The 21,673-nt window shown below is 37.2% G+C and overlaps 1 protein-coding gene across 1 annotated transcript in view; it reads right to left on the bottom strand.

Moving 5' to 3' along the window:
- Positions 1-15,787: 15,787 nt before the first annotated feature.
- The window catches only part of LOC307162794 (nuclear GTPase SLIP-GC-like), a 37,064-nt gene continuing 31,178 nt past the window's right edge, over positions 15,788-21,673 (bottom strand). The window contains exons 13-17 of the mRNA XM_079878421.1: positions 18,045-18,168; positions 17,751-17,859; positions 16,842-16,975; positions 16,675-16,759; positions 15,788-16,526 (exon numbers count right to left, since the gene is read on the bottom strand). Coding sequence (XP_079734547.1) covers positions 16,468-16,526; positions 16,675-16,759; positions 16,842-16,975; positions 17,751-17,859; positions 18,045-18,168 — 511 coding nt within the window. The 3' untranslated portion in view covers positions 15,788-16,467. The remainder of the gene's footprint in view (positions 16,527-16,674; positions 16,760-16,841; positions 16,976-17,750; positions 17,860-18,044; positions 18,169-21,673) is intronic.

A 21,673-nucleotide genomic window follows, 5' to 3' on the forward strand; every position in this document is an offset into this window, starting at 1 on the left:
AATTTAAACATGCTGTAAAAAATGATCTGTTGGGTATTTTGAGCTAAAACTTCACATACACACTCTGGGGACATCAGAGACTTATTTTACATCTTGTGAAAAGGGGCATAATACGGGACCTTTAACTTAAAATGAACTACCAAACAAGGTAGCCAGAGCAAACACAAGGTGAGACAATACAAGACAGATTTGAGGGTTTTGAGTTACAGTTTGTCAAGTTTAGGTTTACAACCAGGGTTCGGTGTTTCTATATCAGTGTTATTCACCTATCATTTCTCTCTGATTTCAGGGATAACTTATGGGTTGGGTTAGGTTTAGGGGTAAAGATTAACATGTTGAACCAGGATCATTGTTAAAATATAGCAATAAACTGATATTTTCGAGAAGATAATCCCATTAACCATTTCTTAAAAATGAATACAGCACAAAGAAAATGGAACAAACAGGCAAGTGTAATCACAATAATATATATATATTTTTTTTTTGCAAAAGGGTCAAAACGCAGTAGTTCAAATGATTGCATTTACAGTGCTCTCTTGCAGTATAGTTTTGAATGAAGTAGAAAGTAAATTTAAGTTGTTAATCTCTGTCGATCTAATTACAATATGGTACACTGTAAAGGCGCACATATCTCATTCAAATGCATACATTACCTTAAACATGACATGTTGCAATAGGTGATGAAGTAATGAACAATTGCGTTTTTAGTGTATTTTATGGTCATTGTCCCACAGAAAACAAAATAAATATTACATGGAGTAATGGTTAAACAATTAGAAATGTTAATAATTTTTAGGCTTTAAAGTGTGGTCTTGTTTAACATTATGTAATGTTTAAAATTATGCTGTCAATTTGTCATCATCATACGTTTCAGTGTCTGTCCAAACGTCACTAAATAAGTGTCTGTCCAAACATAAACGTAATTGTAAGTGTGATAGATCCACACTTTAAGTAAAGATCATGTTGCAGAAACGAAAAAAAATAAAAAATAAAAAAATAAAAAAATAATAAGAAGAATAGTAAAATAATACAACTCTTCAGTTGTGGTTTTTAATGTTACAGTTCTTTTAATTATGGCTTTTTGAAACCCTACATGGGTGCCTTTCTTACTTAGCCAAATGTTTGTAAGATAAATTAAACAACAATACTATTAGGTATTTCTTTGGATTGTTTTTAGTAAAAAAAAAAAAAAAAGGACAAAATACATTTAGGACGTAAATTAAGTTTTTTTTAAGTTTTTTTTTTTTTTTTTTTTTGATGTATATTTATTATTTAAAGCTTTTTACATTTTACAAAACTAAGCATCATAATAATTTGAAGGAAAAGTTACCTTTTATCTCAGGGTATTGTTTGGGACAGTAGACTCGTCGATTCAACTGTCAAGTTGAGCAGAGTAAGAAGTTATGTTCTTGTATCTTGGGTGTTGTCAGAATTATGCTTTGTTCATTGTGTTTAGGTTTTGGTTTGGTTCTGTTCCTGTTCCCTGGATGGGGTGTGTACATTACACACCCCATCGCCAACTCATAGAAAAATTCAGTTAAGACAGTTGTATTCATCTAAACAATACACTAATCAATATACAGAAAAACAGATTTCTAAAATAAGGTATAGGCCACAAATCTGTGAGTAGGCTACAGTTTTAGTAGGCTATCACCTGTGTAAAGCCTACTCCATTAACTGGAACAGATTTTCACTGGAACTGAATATTACATCCAAATATTGTTATGTAATCAATCAGCATATTGTTGTGTAACTTCACCTATTGGAACAGTATTTCACAATTTTTCACAGGAACTGAATATTACAAACAACTATTGCAAAAGAACGATTTACAAAACAACGATTGCGAAAGTGTGCACGGATTATGAATTTGTTCACGCTGTAAGTAGTTTTTTTTCTTTTCTTTTTCTGTATAGTTCTATTTTGTTAATACATTTTGCATTATATTTTGGCTTTCTCGGGTGTCCCTATTTTTGTTGTGTCCCTTTTGAGCCACGGGGCGAAACGGGTATGGATTGAAAAACCAAAGCATATCTTTTTATTCCGTCTGAACTGTGCCCTGAATTACACATATGATGTTTGTCAATTTAAAAGATAATTATGAAAGTCAATTTTTAGACTGGTTTTAGAGGTTTTCACCAAACCTCTCGGCTCTGTGGGATGAACATCAGCAGCATTATGCTATTGACTTGCATAGTATGGAAATGTTGATAAGGAAACACAAGAGTTTGCATATTGTTTGCGTTTCTCCTTTGCATGTTACCTTTTATCTCTGTGTTTGCCCTTAGGTGAGGTTGAATGCATGACAATCAACAAACTACATTTCTGTTTGCCACCACCCTGTGTTATTAAATCACTTGAAAATTCAGCAAGTCCAAAATGTAAGCTGTGATACAGCTGTGATAATGTTTAACTATTGAATATTAAAATTTGTTTAAAGACTATTTAAGATTATTGGCCTATAGATGTGTTGGAGTATTTTGAACTGAAATAAATATAAGAAAAAGCAGAGATGCAAGTCCAAAATGTAAGCTGTGATAAAGCTGTGATAATATTTAACTATTGAATATTAATATTTGTTTAAAGACTATTTAAGATTATTGTCCTAGAGATGTGTCAGAGTATTTTGAGCTGAAGTAGAAAAAGCAGAGATAATTGTGAGAATAATTGAGATTTTCTTTACTTTAGAAATATTGTCCTTATTTCTTGACCCCATAACAGTGTCTAGGTGTGTTCTGTTAATTTGTAAAAGATGAGAGCAAAGTCACTTCTATTTATAGCAGGGATAGGCAGCATAATTACGTTGTCCTGCAGTTTAGCTCTAACCATGAAAAAAAAAAAACACCTGCCTGTAGCCTTAAAGTGGAAATGAAGCAGTCAGTCAAGTTTACATTTTGTAAACTGATTTCCACTTTATATAACAAACACGATTAATGTAACCATTTTAAAGAAAAATGGATGTTTTGTTATAGCTTTTGGATCAAGGGCACCGCCATCTTGCAATACCACAGCGCGTGACGTCACGGGGTTGGTTGTCTTGCCTGAGGGACGTAAATATTTAGTAGAGGACTGACAGGGAAAGTTAAAGACAGAGACATTTAAAGATGGAAACTGGAAAGCCACATCATAAGTCAAAAGGAGGGGCACTACTGTATTGCTCTTGGTTGTAGAAATTATTTTTACATAGTTAAAGCAAAGGGCAAAAGAGAACTAAAACAGAGAACGTAACCTTACTGCTTCACTGGCTATAGCGGCACTTAAAAGGAAAAACCCTGTGCATCAGCAGAGTATGCAGTGAATATTTTTGGAAGAATATTACATTGAGGAAAATACCTTTGATTCAGGCCATTTAGTCACCGCACCAACAAACTTAATCCTTAAGTTGCTAATTTCTAATGTTTCTAATTTATCTGGCTATAACGCTCACGCTCTATCAACCTCCCAGCACTCCTCTCATCACACATTATCACACTATTGTTTTCCTCCAGCAAAAACAGAACATGAAGACACTCTATAGTTATTTATGTGATTTGGCGAACGATTTAAGTTGTTTTAATTCATTAAAAATATTTTTTTACAGCACTCCATCAATGCACTGATTTAAACTGTTTATCAGAGTGAATGAAAGAAAGAAACATCATGCTATTATTTCGTTCTACTAAATGACCCTGCAGCTGATGGTGACATTTATAACCTTACAGTAAAGAGATTTGTGGTTTTTGATGTCACTTTGAATTATAGAAGTGGCAAATTGACGGCACCTTGCCATATCGGCTCAAATTCGTAGTCAATGACCTATTACAGGCTCAACAGTCCTTTCAAGTTTGTCTTCCTCCATTTGAGAAAAATAATGTGTTCAAACAGTAAAGAAATGCTTATATTAAACTGGGCGTACACGGTGTGATTTTTTTCCGCTCTGAGAAACGTACTATATTTACCTCAGGCAAGATTGTTGACAACCAACCCCGAGACGTCACGCTGTATTGCAAGATGGCGGCGCCCTTGATCCAAAAGCTATAACAAAACATCCCTTTTTCTTTAAAATGGATACATTAATCGTGTTTGTTATATATATATTTTTTTTTTATTAGAGTGAAAATCAGTTTACTAATGTAAACTTGACTGACTGCTTCATTTCCACTTTAAGGTGCATTCACACCAACCGCAATTACATGATTTTAACTTGTAAAAAGCATTCACGTCCTCGTAGAGCTCGTAATCACAGGTCTGAGACTCCTACTTTAACATGACTGATGTACTATCTGACCGCTACAGATTCATAGGCATTGATATTGGTGCCATAGAAACGCATAGGTGTTCGACTTGAACTGCGCTGACCGGTCGGTGTATGAAATCAAAGTAACGCAAAAGCAATTCGAAAGCATAGAGCCATCTGCTCTCTAATCACTCTCGCGGTGATGTTATACACCGATCGGTCCACACGGCGGACGAACACACCTCTTATCTCCAGTCCGAGGATGTGAAGAGCTCAGAATAACGTCATGTGTTGTCATCTTGAGACTACGGTAATTACAACACAGCGAGATTGCAGCATTAATAATCCTGAAGACATTGATTAGCTTGTTCAGGTGTGTTTGGTTAAGGTTGGAGCTACAATGATTAAGGGAATGATTACCCCTGGTCCAGAACGCAGCCGGACTCAGAGTCCGTTCCACCACCATCGACCATGGAGAAAACGTGTGAGCCCGCCGCAGACGGAGAGCTACCACCTGCTGCGATGCGTCAACCAGTGCCCTAAGATAAGAGGTCAGATTGGACCCTCTCCCTGGAAGAGGAGCCCCCCAGTGAGTTGACCAGGGGTGTGAGCCTATGACATCAGTGGCCCGAGGGTATTTTGGTGGATTTTGAGACTGAGGACTAGAGGTGGAGGTATCGTCTCCCACACTATCCTACCCTATTTAGACTTTTTCCATCGCTGTTCCAGCACCATGGAGCATTAACCTTTTAGCGACACTCACTGGACAGAACTGCTGTGATACATATAAAAAACAATGTAATAAAACGTTGCCACATTCACATTCATCTGTTTCAGATAAAACTGAACATGCTTTTAGCGACAATCACTGAACATTTCACTTTGAAACTTTGCACCATGCAACGTAATATAATTTTGCAGAAATGTTGCTATAGGTAGGCGTTATTCCATTGAGCCTGGGCTGAATTCCCTTAATCATTCATCACAACTAGTTGAGTCTTGGTGTCAGAAAGCCTAAAAAAAATCAGATAAAGAAAAATCCAACAATTAAACTCCAGCATATTCCGTTGTCAGACTCTACAGGAACTTCAACTGAGACTGGCTTCTATGGTCAGATGACACTAAAAAAAAATAGATTTTTGACAGCAAACTCACAAATTGGTTTTGATGCATGCAAACAGGGATAAAACGTACCCCCTGTGTATGATTAAATCTAGTGCTGGATCTTTAATGTTGTGGGGCTATTTTTCTGCAGGAGGTCCTGGACATCTTGTTTAGATGCATGGCATTGTGGATTCTATTAAATCAAAACTTGACAGCCTCTACTAGAAATCTTATAATGGGCCATGCTTAGATCTTCCATCAGGACAATGATCCAAAACAAACATCAAAATCCACACAAAAATGGGTCACTGAGCACAATATGAAGCTTCTGCCATTCTAGTCCCCTGACCTGGGCTGGGTTTTCCGATAACATTGTCTCTTAGCGCGCTACGAAGACTCTTAAGGTATAACTTAACTAAAGGTATACCATTACTGGACGTGTTCCCCGAACTATACCTTAGAAAGCTGTTTAAGATATACCTTCTTACGTGCAACGTTACCAGGTTCTGTCCGTGGCGATGGTGCTGAATTGGTATATCGATGGCTCGAGAATCAATTATTCTCTTGTCCAGGGGCTGTTTCACTGCGTTATGCTAGAAAGTGGTGTTCTTTATAAAAGAAGCACTTCAGAAATAGTTGAAATTACATTTATTAGGACAATTGGATATTATAAAAAATACCAAACTATAATAGCCTAGCCTACATATTTTAAAATTGTATCATATATTGCTGCCAAAATAACCATTTCAAAAATGTTACGTGCTTTCTTCTCTTTCCCATTTTTGTTCACTGAGGTGGAGCTGCAATGAAATATTGTTCTTGTAAATACTTTCCAGCATTTCAGTAATAAAAGTTTACATCTTACATACAGTGCTCGGCAGTGATCAAAAAGGATTTAAACAGTGAATTTTGAATCTCTTCTTGTAAACTCAGAGATGTGGATTCAGACGGCAATTAAATTACCACACGACCTGTTTGTCAAAAAACAGTAGGTAATTTGGACAGGGATTTTTACGTGGGTTGGGTGAGAATAAACATATTACGGATTTGGACGGCACTAAAATCATCGACTTACCCCTGTAAATGTTTAAAATACCGGACGAGCCCATGAGAAACAATTAGTGTCCGAATAGGACTTAGCCTGAAAGTAGCCTATGCTTTCACTGGCCTTTAAAAGCGCTCTTTTATTGAAATTAATAATATAATATATAATAATAATAATATAATATTATAATATTAATATCAGTGTGATTGACAATTTTATTCTTTGCATGAAAACACTTGAATTAGCCTAAATGAACACTGTCTGGGTGTATTAAAACTTCAGAATTATATTCATATAGACCTGCAACAGTGATAAGGTAAAGCTAAGAGTGGTCCAGACCAACCTTCCGAACGTATGACTTACAGAAGGTAAACTTAACTAAGAACGTTTCGGAAAACACGTATTAACGATAAGGTACAGCTTAAGGTGTAACTTAAGAACGACGTAGCTACGTCGTGAATCTTGTGAATCTATTGTTTTTCCTTTTCATGTTTGGTATCATTTTAAGTGTCTCAGTGCAATTGGTAAAATGGTCTTAATTTCATTGCAGTCATTGGTTTAATGAGAAAGATTGAGAACTTAGGAGAATCCTGTTCTCCTCTCTGGGTGATATCTCTTCAAGATATTTCCCGAAACCAGGTGCTACCCCCTGGGGTACATGGATTGACCCAAAAAACTCTAAACAATATTTGTATAACCCTTTTGTTCTGGTTTGGGTATTTAAGGCTAGGTGACAGAGCAGTCTTTTGGACCCTTTACCAGGATCACCCCCATACAGTGCTGTTTCAGTGTTTTCCTGTTGGAAGGCACTGACACACCACTGTGTGACTCTGTCAGGAATGCATTGCTTACTTTTAGAGTCATCTTTGAGTAAATGATGTCATGTATTTATTATTTCTGAATTGGCTTTTAATCATTTACTTGTGTAATTGGCATGATACATTTTTACCTGACAAATAAATGTTACATCTTGATTTATTCTGAAGTTTTCTGAAATCATTATTTTAGAAGATTATGAGGAGGCTGGTGCTACCGCAGCTCTGTGTCCAGGATACGTCAAACTAAAGGCAAACTATAGGCACGTCATCTGAAGATCTTTTGATTTCTGTCTATCATTGACTTGGCAAGTTGTACGGAAGTGGCTAAATAAACTACACTTTTTTGTATGAGTGAGCAGTAGGCAACCGACTTAAGAGGTATTAGCAAACTCTGCACCCTCTGACCAAGATCAGACTGGCGAGGCTGTGTCCGTGAAATCCACGTAAACCCAGGGCGTGTGACTCTGTGCGGCATCGGGTCCCTTAATGAATTAATAATTGAAAGTATGGGATACTCGGAATAATTCAATTCAATTCAATTCAAATTTATTTGTATAGCGCTTTTCACAATACATATTGTTTCAAAGCAGCTTTACAGAAAGTGCATTTCAGAAATGTACATTGAGAAATACAGTTAGTTAATCATGTATTGATTTAGGGCATAAACATCGCCAGCGTCGAGTCGTCTCTTCACAGGCGCCGAGTTGTCTCTGCACGGGTGTTGGAGAATCTGTAGTTTCCATGAGAGGCTGGATACAAACTGGAGCTGACGATCTGTATTTACCTCGGGACTAGCGTCCCGAGATAACAACAGAAAAGCATATGGGAAATAATTAGCGTAGCTGCTGTTCGCAATATTAATGCATTCAATCTGATTCAACTGTAGTATAAAATGTAAGTATTATGTGAATGCCTGGCTGAAGAGATGCGTCTTTAATCTAGTTTTAAACTGGGACAGCGAGTCTGAGCCTCGAACAATATCAGGAAGGCCATTCCACAGTTTAGGAGCTAAATGTGAAAAAGCTCTCCCTCCTTTAGTGGACTTAGATATCCTAGGAATGACCAGAAGCCTCGAATTTAGTGATCTTAAAGAGCGCGATGGATTGTAGGGCGATAGAAGTTCCGTTAAATACACGGGAGCTAAACCATTTAGGGCTTTATAGGTCAGTAGCAATACTTTGTAATTGATACGGAACTTTATAGGTAACCAATGTAGAGACGACAGAATCGGTGTTATATGATCGTATTTTCTTGATCTAGTAAGAACTCTAGCGGCTGCATTTTGGACTAACTGTAGCTTGTTTATTGAGGATGCAGGACAACCAGCTAATAAAGTATTACAGTAATCTAGTCTCGAGGTCATGAATGCATGAACTAACTTTTCTGCATCAGAAACAGATAGCATGTTACGTAGCTTAGCAATGTTTCTAAGGTGGAAAAAGGCTGTTCTTGTAACATATGAAATATGATTTTCAAAAGACAAGTTGCGGTCTAATATAACACCCAGGTCTTTTACTGTAGAGGATAAAGTAACAGGACACCCTTCTAAATTAAAGTTGTATTGTAAGAGGTTTTGTGGGCAGTTTTTTGGACTAATAAGTAATACCTCTGTTTTATCTGAATTTAATAGCAGAAAATTACATGTCATCCAGTATTTTATATCTTTAACACACTCTGTTAATTTAGATAATTTAGCGTTTTCATCTGGTCGTGATGAAATATATAATTGAGTGTCATCAGCATAACAGTGGAAATTAATTCCATGTTTTCTTATAATATTACCAAGTGGCAGCATATATATTGAGAATAGTAGAGGGCCTAACACAGATCCTTGCGGTACACCGTAGTTTACTGACGTTATATTCGATTTTTCCCCATTTACGCAGACAAAATGGTAACGGTCTGATAAGTATGATCTGAACCAGCTTAATGCCTGTCCTTGAACACCAGTATAATTTTGTAGTCGGTCTAAGAGTATTGTGTGATCTATAGTATCGAACGCAGCACTAAGATCAAGTAAAACTAGTATTGAGATACAGCCTTGGTCAGAAGCTAAAAGTAAATCATTTGTGATTTTAACGAGCGCAGTTTCAGTGCTATGATGCGGCCTGAATCCTGACTGAAATTTTTCATAGATATCATTTTCTTGCAAGAAAGAGCACAGTTGAGCGGACACAACTTTTTCTAGTATTTTAGACATAAATGGAAGATTTGAAATGGGTCTGTAATTTGCTAGATTATTATGATCTAATTGTGGTTTCTTAATAAGAGGTTTTATAACTGCCAACTTGAATATTCTTGGAACATGACCTAAGGATAAAGACGAGTTAATAATATTGAGAAGAGGCTCTTCCACTACAGGTAACACTTGTTTCAGTAGTTTAGTTGGTATTGGATCTAATAAACACGTTGTTGGTTTAGATGCAATGATAAGTTTATTTAACTCTTCCTGTCCTATAGTTGCAAAGCGCTGTAATTGTTCTTGCGGGGTGATAATTGAGGCTGAATCATAAGACACCATTAAAGATTGTACATTTACAATTGTGTTTCTGATGCTTTCTATTTTCTCAGTGAAGAAATTCATAAAATCATTACTACTACACTGTGACGGAATATTTTGCTCCGGTAACGTCTGTTTATTTGTTAGTCTAGCGACGGTGTTAAATAAAAACCTAGGATTATTTTGGTTGTTTTCTATTAGTTTGCGGAGATGCTCAGCCCTGGCTGCTTTTAGGGCCTTTTTATAACGTGACATACTGTCTTTCCATGCGATTCTAAAGACCTCTAGATTAGTTTGTTTCCATTTACGCTCTAAATTACGGGTTTCTCTCTTTAGAACATGCGTAACACTGTTGTACCATGGTGCTTTAGTTTTCTCTCTAACCTTTTTTAATCTAATTGGTGCAACGATGTCTAATGTACTAGAGAAAATGGTGCTCATAGTGCTAGTCATTTCCTCTAGTTCATCTGTTTGTTTGGGTTCACTGAGCAGCTGAGATAGATCAGGTAAGCTATTTGAGAAATGATCTGTAGTTGTTGGAAGGATTGTTCTGCCTGGTCGATAACGCGGCGCAACATGACAAATTTCAGCGGTACGTAGTATGCAAGTGACCATGTAATGGTCAGTGACTTCATCACTTTGCGGTATAATATCTATATCGGTTGGATCGGCTCCATGTGATATAATTAAATCTAGCGTATGATTAAGACGATGAGTTGGTCCGGTAACGTTTTGCTTGACCCCAAAGGAGTTTAATAAATCTGTAAACGCAGCCCCTAAAGCATCATTTGAATTATCTACGTGTATGTTAAAATCTCCAACAATTAATGCTTTATCGACATTGACCAAAAGATCTGAGAGAAAGTCTGCAAACTCTTTTAGGAAATCAGCGTAAGGCCCTGGCGGTCTATATACAGTAGCCAAGGCTAGAGATAATATGGATTTCTTTCTTACATCTAAGAGAGTAACATTTAGCACAAGTACTTCAAACGAATTAAACCTGTGACCTGTTTTCTGAGTAACAGTAAGAATATCTTTATAGATTATAGCAACACCACCGCCACGACCAATCAGACGGGGCTCATGCTTGTAACAGTATCCAGGAGGAGTAGACTCATTAAGACCGAAATAATCATTTGGTTTAAGCCAGGTTTCAGTAAAGCAAAGTACATCGAAACTATTATCTGTGACCATTTCATTTACAATAACCGCCTTAGGTGTAAGCGATCTGATGTTTAAAAGACCTAGCTTTATAAATTGTTTTTGTTCACTAATATTGAGATTTTCTGGTTTAATCACAATTAGATTTTTCTTAGATCCTGCAGTAGATTTATTATTTGATCTCACTAAACGAGGAATAGACACAGTTTCAATATAATGTTCCACATTGGTACTTATATCAATTAAGTTTGGACAGCAAAGAGTGTGATTTGGACTTTGACTTACTAGTCATATGGTGTGTAGCGTCTTGGAGATGTTGTCCGACAGAAGAGCCGCTCCGATTCTGCTGGGGTGAAGGCCATCAGCACGGAAGAGCCTAGGTCGCTCCCAGAAAAGATTCCAATTATTTACAAAGAGCAGTCTCTGTTCATTACACCATGACATTAACCATTCATTTAGAGCAAATAATCTACTGAACCTTTCGTGTCCTAGTCGGTAGGTGGGAAGCGGTCCAGACACGATGATCGTTGTTTCAGGCGATGTACTGCGTACCGTCTCGATCAGGCTCCTGTAGTCCTTCTTCAGAACCTCCGACTGCCGTAGCCTGATGTCGTTCGTTCCCGCGTGCAGCACGACAGCTCCGACGGGCTCGTCACCGTTCAGAATCCCGGGAACCTGTGCAGCGACATCGAGAACACGAGCACCAGGAAAGCAGTGAGTGCGAACCTTACCTTTACCTATGGTAGCACGGACATGCCGGACGATGGAACTGCCGATGATCACAGCGTCGCATTCCGTCTCGCGTAGAGGGGAGAAGCGGTTCCGGGTGGAGATCTCGAAGGCCGGGAGGGGCGGAGAGGTCCTAGCTCTGGTCCTGGCCCGCGTCTTCCGCTGTGGAATCACCCAGGGTCCATGTTGTTGTGTCGGTGCCGGAGTGAATGAAACCAGGGATGATCGCATCCTGGGCAGAGAAACACATGGAGTAGACGAGGTCGGAGTCAAAAGGTTACTAACCACTGACCTGTGAGTATCGGCGCGTGATGTTTCAAGCGCGAAACGTCGATCTCGTAGCTCGGCCTGTCTCTCTAGTAAGTCGCGGATCTGCTTCTCCACGGATTCCAGCTCTAACTGCACAGAATGCAGCTCGAAGGTGTCCTCACCTGCACTCAAAGGTAACGTTAGACACACATCCGTTATATTCGCCATTATAGCAGATGTGCTATAATGGCGAATTATAGCTTTCAGTGATACGGGTGTAAATAAGTCGATCGATAGGCGCGACCACGCGCGTAATGCTAGCGGGCTAAGGCTAGTAGCGGAAGTTCGAAAGGTTGGATATATGTAGCGATATCAGAGCAATCCGATTGTTTTTTAAGGAGAATAGTATTCCAGATATGTTCACACGCTATAAAAATGAAAAAGTTCGTTTGTAAAAGAGTGTAAAGAAGAAAAACAAGGTTTCTGAATTAATTCGACGGAGCTCCAAACACAACAACGCACTCAGTCGCGACGCATGCGCCTAATCAAAGATCTAAATTAATTCATAATCAATATTTATGACTATTTTCTAATCAGAAACACAATCTAAATTTGATCATCATTTGAAATTGGAGTCAGATTAAGCGTAGAGCTAAAGTAATATTGAAACTAAATTCCAATAAATTAAGTTAACTTCACTGGAGCGCTGAAAAGACATACACGCATTATTCCTTCGCCCACCGTTGGATTCCATCGTTGGGCCAATGGGTGGTCCTTACACTTTATTAAAATAACAGATACAATCCTTCTCCACAGATATGGTGGTTGAAATAATAACCTGATTGGTAGCAATGTTGTTCAGAAAATATTTCAAAAACTATTAAGAAAATAGAACAAACCAAAACCCCAAAAAGAACCAAAAACATACCACAACAACTCAACTTAAGAAAAACATTAAACAAAAGGCAAAAAATGAAAACAATGTTCCAAACAATCAGAATTGAATTATTAAAGGGGCATTATGCAAGTCTGAGTGTTTTTTCTCTACGAGCTCCCCCTAGTGTCTGGTAGTATAATGCTTTCAAACACTCTGTCGTAAAAACGAACTGTTGTCCCTCCCCCCTCGCCACGAGCAACCCAGCTGATCAGCTGTCAACCTAGCTGAGCAGAGGAACCGCTATTTCAAAACCAGTTATGTCTACCGAGGCAAGTAAAGCAATACTTTCTTTCCAACTGATGGCGATTTTTTTATTTATTGTGTTGTCATGCATACTAGTATTTTTACCGGGAACGAACGATATGAACGAGGCGAACTACTGCTTTTATGTTTGTTTGTTTGTTTGTTTTTGGGAGAATGGGCATGAGCATAAAAAATATATATCGGAGGCTAATATTTGTCTAAAGTTATATTAGCAAGGTCTATAAGTTCATCTGGTAGAATGATGGTTTACCTTTGCTTGTCTAAGAAAACATCAGAACGTTTTTTCTAGCTCGATCATGATATGTGCAACATTTTGCGCGTCTGATATTGCCTATTATCAGACGCGTTGACTTAGTGACATAAAATAAAAGTGTAAGTTACACAAATAAAACCGACAGAGGAACGGCCAAACAACTACAGAAATCAAACGTGTTTGCTATGACAATGCTAACATCAAATTTATAGTATCTAGCGTACTAGTAAGCCCCTAACAGACAGCGATCATAATAAAAACCTTTACAGACAATAGCAAACATCCTGAGGTCGCAATTACTTGAAATTTAAATATTAAACACAGTTTATTCCAAAGATACTTAACTTACAAGTGCAACAGCAGGATCAGCATCCGTTTTGCAGGCTTCTGTTTCTCTCAGTTCTCACCATTCTGAAAAAGCCGGTCCGATATATTTACTCGAGTCTGACTTCTTGCTCGGTCAGTCTCCCGTTTCCTCTTTCGTTGGTCCTCCGACAAAGATTTCCTAGCTTTCTGCTTCTTTTTTACAGGCTCAGCCATAACTCAATCTATCGTTGCCCTTTGCTTATAGCTAGCCCGCCGGTGCTTGAATAGGGGCGTGTACGTGTGCAGTGCCGTCAAGCAATTCGTTACATCGCGAGACCTGATATCACGCGATACTTCCTGACACCGACCCGCGTCCCAAAGTTGCAAGTGAGTTTTTTCCGCTCTCGGGCACCAGGGGGGTGCGAAACCACCACCATTCAACCCGAAATAAGTAATATAACCATTCCACTGACTCCGAAGCTGTTCAGTTAAGGTTAAAAAGTTACCTAGTGTCCCTTTAAAGAAATACTATAAATTAAAGAAAAACAAATGGTGAATCTGGAATTCAGATTAATTAAGATGACAAATTATAATGTAAATTAAATTATATAAGAGAAGACAATGATAGATATGGCACTCAAAATAAAACAAATCAAACTAATCATACACTGGAGAACACGCCACAAAAAAAAAAAAAAAAAAAAAAATCCAAGCCAAATAAAGGTCAAAACCAATCAAACCATACGTAAAACACACAAACTAATAAGACCTCCCATACAGTACACCAATAAATAAGACAGAAAGATTTCACAAAATGAATACCATAAAAATAAAAAAACACAAAAAGGATGGCTTGATTATCCAATTAACGAAAGATAAACAAAACACAAACTAATCTCAATTTCTCAAAAGAATAAAATTGTCATTACACTGATTGTTGTTAGATTTTTTATTATATTATTATATAATATTATTAATTTAGTTAAAGAGCGCTTTTAAAGGCCAGTGAAAGCATAGGCTACTGTTAAGTCCTATTCGGACGCTAATTGTTTTTAAACATTTACCGGGGTAAGTCGGTGATTTTAGTGCCGTCCGAATCCATGATATCAGTGTTTTTTCTCACCCAATCCACGTAAAAAATCCATGGCCAAATTAGTACCTGTTTTTTGACAAACAGGTCGTGTGGTAATTTAATTGCCGTCTGAATCCACATCTCTGAGTTTACAAGAAGAGATTCAAAATCCACTGTGATCACTGCCGAGCACCGTACGTAAGATGTACACTTTTATTACTGAAATGCTGGAAAGTATTTACAAGAACAATATTTCATCGCAGCTCCAACTCAGTGAACAAAAATGGGAAAGAGAAGAAAGCACATAAAAATTTTAAATGGCTATTATGGCAGCAATGATACAATTTAAAAATATGTAGGCTAGGCTATTATAAGCTATTATAGTTTGGATAATTTTTTTTAATTATCCCATTAGTCCTAATAAATGCAATTTCAACTATTTCTGAAGTGCTTCTTTAATAAAGAACACCGCTTTCTCGCATAATGCAGTGAAACAGTAGCCTGGTAATACCAAACTCTGCTACTTCGCTTTGCTTACAGAAGCGAAATGAAATTGAGCGGAAGTATGAAGTCTGACGTAGTCAGGCTAGTGAAACAGCCCTTGCACGAGAGAATAATTGATTCTCGCGCCATCGATATACCAATTCAGGACCATCGCCACGGACAGCACCGGGTAACGTCGCACGTAAGAAGGTATATCTTAAGCAGCTTTCTAAGGCAGTGGTTCCCAAACCTGTCCTGAAGGCACCCCAACACTGCACATTTTCTTTGTCTCCCTAATCAAACACACCTGATTCAACTCATCAGCTCATTAACCCATGTGATAATGAGCTGATGAGTTGAATCAGGTGTGTTTGATTAGGGAGACAAAGAAAACGTGCAGTGTTGGGGTGCCTTCAGGACAGGTTTGAGAACCACTGTTCTAAGGTATGGTTCGGGGAACACGCCTATCAATGGTATACCTTTAGTTAAGTTATACCTTAAGAGTCTTCATAGCGCGCTAAGAGACAACGTTATGGGGAAACCCATGACTGTATATGTATGTATGCATGTATGTATGTTTTATGTATATACTACCATTCAAAAGTTTGGGATTGGGAATTTTTTTAAATGATTTTAAAAGAAGTCTCTTATGCTCAACAAGGCTGCATTTATTTGATAAAAAATACAGTAAAACATGAAGTCTGTGAAATATTATTACAATTTAAAATAAATATTTTCTATTTGAACATATTTTAAAATGTAATTTATTCCTGTGATGCAAAGCTGAATTTTCAGCATCATTACTCCAGTCATCACTGTCACATGATCCTTATGAAATCATTCTAATATGCTAATTTGCTGCCATTATCCCTCACCTCCTATCTTCGTTGATCATTCTCCTTACTGCTTTTGGGGGTGTTCCTTACTTAAAAGCTGAATATCCCAAGGCAACTACAGCCACCAGCTTTAATTGTGTGTTTTCCAGCTTGCTGTCCTAAATCTAATTCACACTTTTTAGGGGCTATATCTAAGTTTGGGTTGAAGCTGCTTCCTTGAGCCCCTCCACTGCAGACGGACAGCAAACCAAATACATTTAACCTAAAGATTAGGGCAAACAAACACGTGAAACAACTTATTCTCGAAAAACACATCTTCCACCAAACAAACACTAAGAAAAATATACCAACACAGACAAATAAATGCGAGTAAAAAATAAAAAAATAAAAAAAAAAATATAAAAAGATAACATTTGTTGTAAAAACCATTTATTACAAGCGTGTTGCATTTTAATGTGTTTGTTTCCTCTGTTGATTGAGCCATTTCTCTTGGGCTACAGTCTCTCAAGTTGTCCTGACAGTCTCTCTAGCTGCTCAGTCTCTCTGGAAACATCTAGAAAAGCCATAATGCAGGATGTTGTTCATTTTGTTCATTCATGTCTGAGTGCTTGAGATGATTAAGATGAGGTAGTGAATGGGAATAACAAGTCTATATTTCTTTACTTGTTTCTGTGTTGTAATAGGATGATATTCTCTCTTACCCATCAATTTGATATTGCTGGTTTGTGACCGTGAGAGTTTCATTGAATTCTTTAGTCCTGATTCAAGAGCATACGTTATGTACAGCTTTACAAAGAACAAGAGAAGATTCAGTTTAGTCATTGTGAAAATTAATACATGCTTGTCTCAATAAATGCAAGATCACTACCTTTAAGTTATTGAAATTTTTAAGGAATTCCATTTTTGCCTTGTTGAACATGTCGTGTTTTATCTTATCGACTGTGGTTATTAACATTTCTTGCCTTTTCTTCATGGACCCAATTCCTGTCACTGCTGCAGCTTCTAAAATAAACAACAACCAGTATTCATTTATTGTCATTATCATGGAGACACATCAGAAGAAAAAAAAATATTTACAGTAGAACTAGTGAACATAGTTGTGAAAACAGTAGTGAAAATGATGGCAAGTAAAGTAAAAGCTATGGTCTGACTGAATCAAAAAAAAAAAAAAAAAAATACTGTTGGTGAAAAGCAACTGGCTTTCTCTGTTACCTATTACCAGCAGGTCTTTAACAACTTAAATTGACCTTGCCACAGATGGTTGCTGTAAAGAACGCATGATGAAGGAGTAGAGAAACAAAAACAGTCTTTAATAAATCCACTCAGAATATAGGATAACACATGAGATAAACAGGAACACAACCACTAAACACTAATGAGATTGGACAAAGGATCAGAATGAAACTCAGGGCTACATAAAGTAGGGAGACATGATGATTGGTAGATGAAAGAAATCAGTAAACAAGGGAACTAACTAACACATACTACAGAAACTAATTTGAAGGAACAGCCAAAAAAACTAACTAACACAGATGGGGAAGCAGACAGGGAAAACCAAAACTCAATGTCAAGAAAACAGAGCATTCACATTACAGCCCTAAGTCCCTGTACTGGTCACATATATTCTTTTTCTAGGTTTGTGTTTCTTGTAGTAATTATTTTTTATTCCTCCTTTTTACTTCACATAAAAAAGAGCTAGTGTTTAAAATATTGTTTTTTAGGAAAAAAAAATTAATAAATAGTTTGTGATTGATTAAAACTTTTAATGGTAACTTACTTTCATAGCAAGAAGCCATTTCATTCTTAATAGTTTCTTGGATTGATGAGTAGATGTCCTTCTTTATATCAATAATCTCTCTGTTGAGCGATCCCTTCAGTTCAGTTTCCTTTCAAAAAGTGGGGGAAAGCCACAAATGAATATATCAAGGACTCTGCTGACTTCTGTACATTTCAACATCTACTGTTTTATAAAAACAGTCTGTTTAATGGTAAGAAACGGAATTTGCATATTCTTTAATGGAAGTAAAAACAGACAGAGGACAAGGGCCAGATTACGGACAACTGAACTCACCTCTGTTTTAATGAATTTCTGAATGTTGCGGAACATGGAAGATCTGGAATGAGCAGAGACACTCTGGCTGATACTGAACTTATCAATCTCCTCCTGCAGTGACTTCCCTGTTTTTCCACTCACACTGAAGCCAAGAGAAAACAAAATAGTTTAATTTAATAAAATCTTACAGAACATTGTTGTAATCCTTGAGAAATAATCTGAAGCAATAATTAAAGGAAGGAGATGTAAGATTGGATCATCTTTGTATATCATTCAGCAAAATTTTCTTTAAGTTTTTAATTTATTTCATTACTTTGAACAAATTTCAATTAAAATGTTAAATTTCCAATAACCAAATTTCCAGAACATGCAAAGGTACTTGGTAACACTTTATAATAACTGCATGCTATTAGTTAGGCATTAGTAAACAGTTAATTCACCATTTGTAAAGCATTAATGGACATCAATAAACAGGGTAACACTTTACAGTAATAGGGCATGAGTAATCATGTACTAATGCCTGAATCATAGGCGTAATTTGCGGGTGGGACATGTCCCCACCACTATTTTCTAAGGTCGATATTGTCCCCACCACTTTTGAAACATCTCGCAGCACGAATGTACCAATACAAATAGACAAAACATCTCCAGTTAACTAGCAGAGCATTCATTTCGTTCGTTTAAATAAGAGGCGATCTAGCGCTGAAATGTGTTGTTTTTTAAATCAACTGATCAAAGTGCTCGTTGCCGCTGCGATCAGTGGCGCGGATACTATGTTTGTTTCTGGCTCGCGCACAGTCTTCACTCGGACGCGCGCTTCAATCCGTTGTGCAGAGACTCTCTATTCGTTCCGGTGAAATTAGAAAACAAAAAGCACACAAAGTGCCCCTGCCTGATATACAACCACTGAAAAACATAATCGGTTTTGATGAGAAAAAAAAAAAAAAAACTATAAGAGTGCGGTTTAGAAGCCAGAACCTCTGACACGCTTGGCAAAAGTTCTACCCCTGGACCAGTTAAATACACACGTAAATTAGTCGGATCAACATATAATAGGCCTCATTGAACGACCACTTAAACCCAATCAGTGTACTATTTAAATCGATTGCTGGACATCTTAAAGGAGCTGTATGTAAGATTGTGGCCAAAACTGGTACTGCAATCACTTTCAAATTACTGTAGAGCAGTGTATCCGCTCCCCCTCCCCCCTGACTCGAGGTTGCCAGATATGCTGCAGGATCCAGCAGGAACGTAGGCTGCTACAAGGAGCTGCAGCTATGGTAAGAGCAGCAGAGCTGGCAACCCGGATGCCGAAACACTTTTGACTTCGTGATTGGTAGATAGGTGGAGGGTGGGGCTTCAGGCCAAAACACAAGATGACAACATCAACATCAGTTGAGGGCTGCAAGTTCACTTTTTAAATGACAATATCCTGGCCGTACTACTGTTGTCAGCGATATAAGTATTTGAAATGAACATGATTTCTTAATGTCTAGTGACATATCAGGGCCATTTTATGATTAATTGAAATACATTTCTTACATACAGCTCCTTTAATGTTATTGTACATCTGTTTTATGATTAAGCATTGTGTTAGAATGAAGATCTTATCATTGCATCATTGCATCATTTTATCATTGCTTATCAACGCAGTTTCTGCACTCTCACTAATGATTTCACCAATGCAAACATAAGGTAAGTACAGTAAGAGCTTTGTTGTGCAGTGTAACAGCGTCATTGATTTCATACCGAGTTTTGGCAAGTGTCCAGATAAAATCGCGCCGTGTGATTGACAGCTTGGGCGATTGGAAAGGGATTGTTCTTTGATCGCTTTCTGTATATACTGTATATTAATCACAGTTTAAGTAAGATTATTTTCATCCTACTAAGAGAAACAACGTGAAGTTGATTGTTTAGTCACTGGCTTGATTTACTGATGCATAAACAGTATTGAACGTCTGCAACTGAAATTATCTGTCTGAACTTGAACAATTACACATCAGAAATTCACATAACCCACTGGTTCTTCAGAGGCTCGGATGAAGGAACTAAAAAAATACTTTTGCGTTCATTTGTACATCCAAACACTGAGCAACTGCCATGCTTCGCTCATTTGCAAGCCATGATGTCTCTCGAGGAAAAAACAATATTGCGCTCGCGCAGCTCATTTTCTCATGGGCGGGCCAAATTCTTTTTGCGGGCAAAGAAGAGAAAGGGGAGGTAACCTCTCCCCTTATGACGACATAAGGGGAAGATTTCTAGATTCGCCTGTCTGAGCTTTCATTTTCTCAAAAATACCCAGGGCTTGGTTTACTCCCATCAAAACGTCTAGCCACTGGGGGACCATAGGCAGGCTAGGGAAACTCATATTAAGGTTAAAAAACCTCATAAAGTGAAATTTTCATGCAATGGGACCTTTAAACATGTTAGTACATGCTTGATAGTTAATGCATTAACTAACGTTTAGGGGTAAACTAAATCAATCAGGCTCCGTAAGAATAAATAAGAAATATTTTGACTTTGAAATTCATTTAAACAATTTATTAGTCATAATTTAAACTACTGACATCAGCAGCTTCATCATAAACATTACTGAAAGGCACAAGGGTTAGTTTGTCATTAATTTCACTGATCCTTCTTATTAAACAGAAAATACTAAATACACTAATAATTTATCTTAAAATATCCTACTGTTTTGTGATATTCTCTTTCCCATCAAATTAAACCTTCTATGACTTACAACAGTTCCTGAGGAATCGGTTCCCAAAAAATAGCCAAACAGGAAACATGAACTAAGGTCAGGGGAACGTTTGCTGGGATCAGTAGTTCACCCTCCATCCAGACACAGGCCGTGATGAGACTGTACCTCCGTTCTCTGACCACACAACATCACTTAACTGGGCTGAATCCTATAGTTGTAGTACGTGTGTATTTGATAGTAATTTTATGATAAATCATGAGCTGAAATTGGTAAGTAGTTAACAGTGAATTTATTATGATGTGGCCCCTCAAGTAAAGTCATGACACAGTCATGCATTAACAAGCCGTTAGTTGATGTTAGTGTATGGTAAGTTAATAATGAATTAATTATGATGTGCCTCCTCAAGCAAAGTCATGACACAATGATGCACTTACAAATCATTAACTAAAATATGAATAAACATATACAATAAGAGTGCCATCCTTATTCATTTACACTCATGGTGAAAAAACAAAGTTACAAATTGTGTTGTTATTTTATTTTTATTTATACAATTAAACATATGTTAACTTAGAGAAAGCTAAGTTAATGCTAATGCTAATCAAAGCATATACATATACATTTAAACAACAAAAAATACAGCTAATTACTGTACATAATTACTGCTGATTAAAGCATTTATAGCTGTATTTTTAAACTGCTTTTTATTGTCTATTAATGCTTTATAAATAATGAACAGACTGTTTACTAATGATTTACTTAACTAATGATTAATAGCATGCAGTTATTATAAAGTGTTACCACATAATCAAACTTTGATGATATTCCAAATTAGGAAATCATGACAATGCAGCCAGAGATAAATTATGGGAAATGTTTCGGGTTACTTGATTGTAACCATGCCATGTTCCCTGAAAAAGCGGGAACGAGATGCTGCGCTTGGGAA

The sequence above is a fragment of the Squalius cephalus genome, assembly GCF_949319135.1.
Source record: "Squalius cephalus genome assembly, chromosome: 8".
In the NCBI taxonomy this organism is placed as follows: Eukaryota; Metazoa; Chordata; class Actinopteri; order Cypriniformes; family Leuciscidae; genus Squalius; species Squalius cephalus.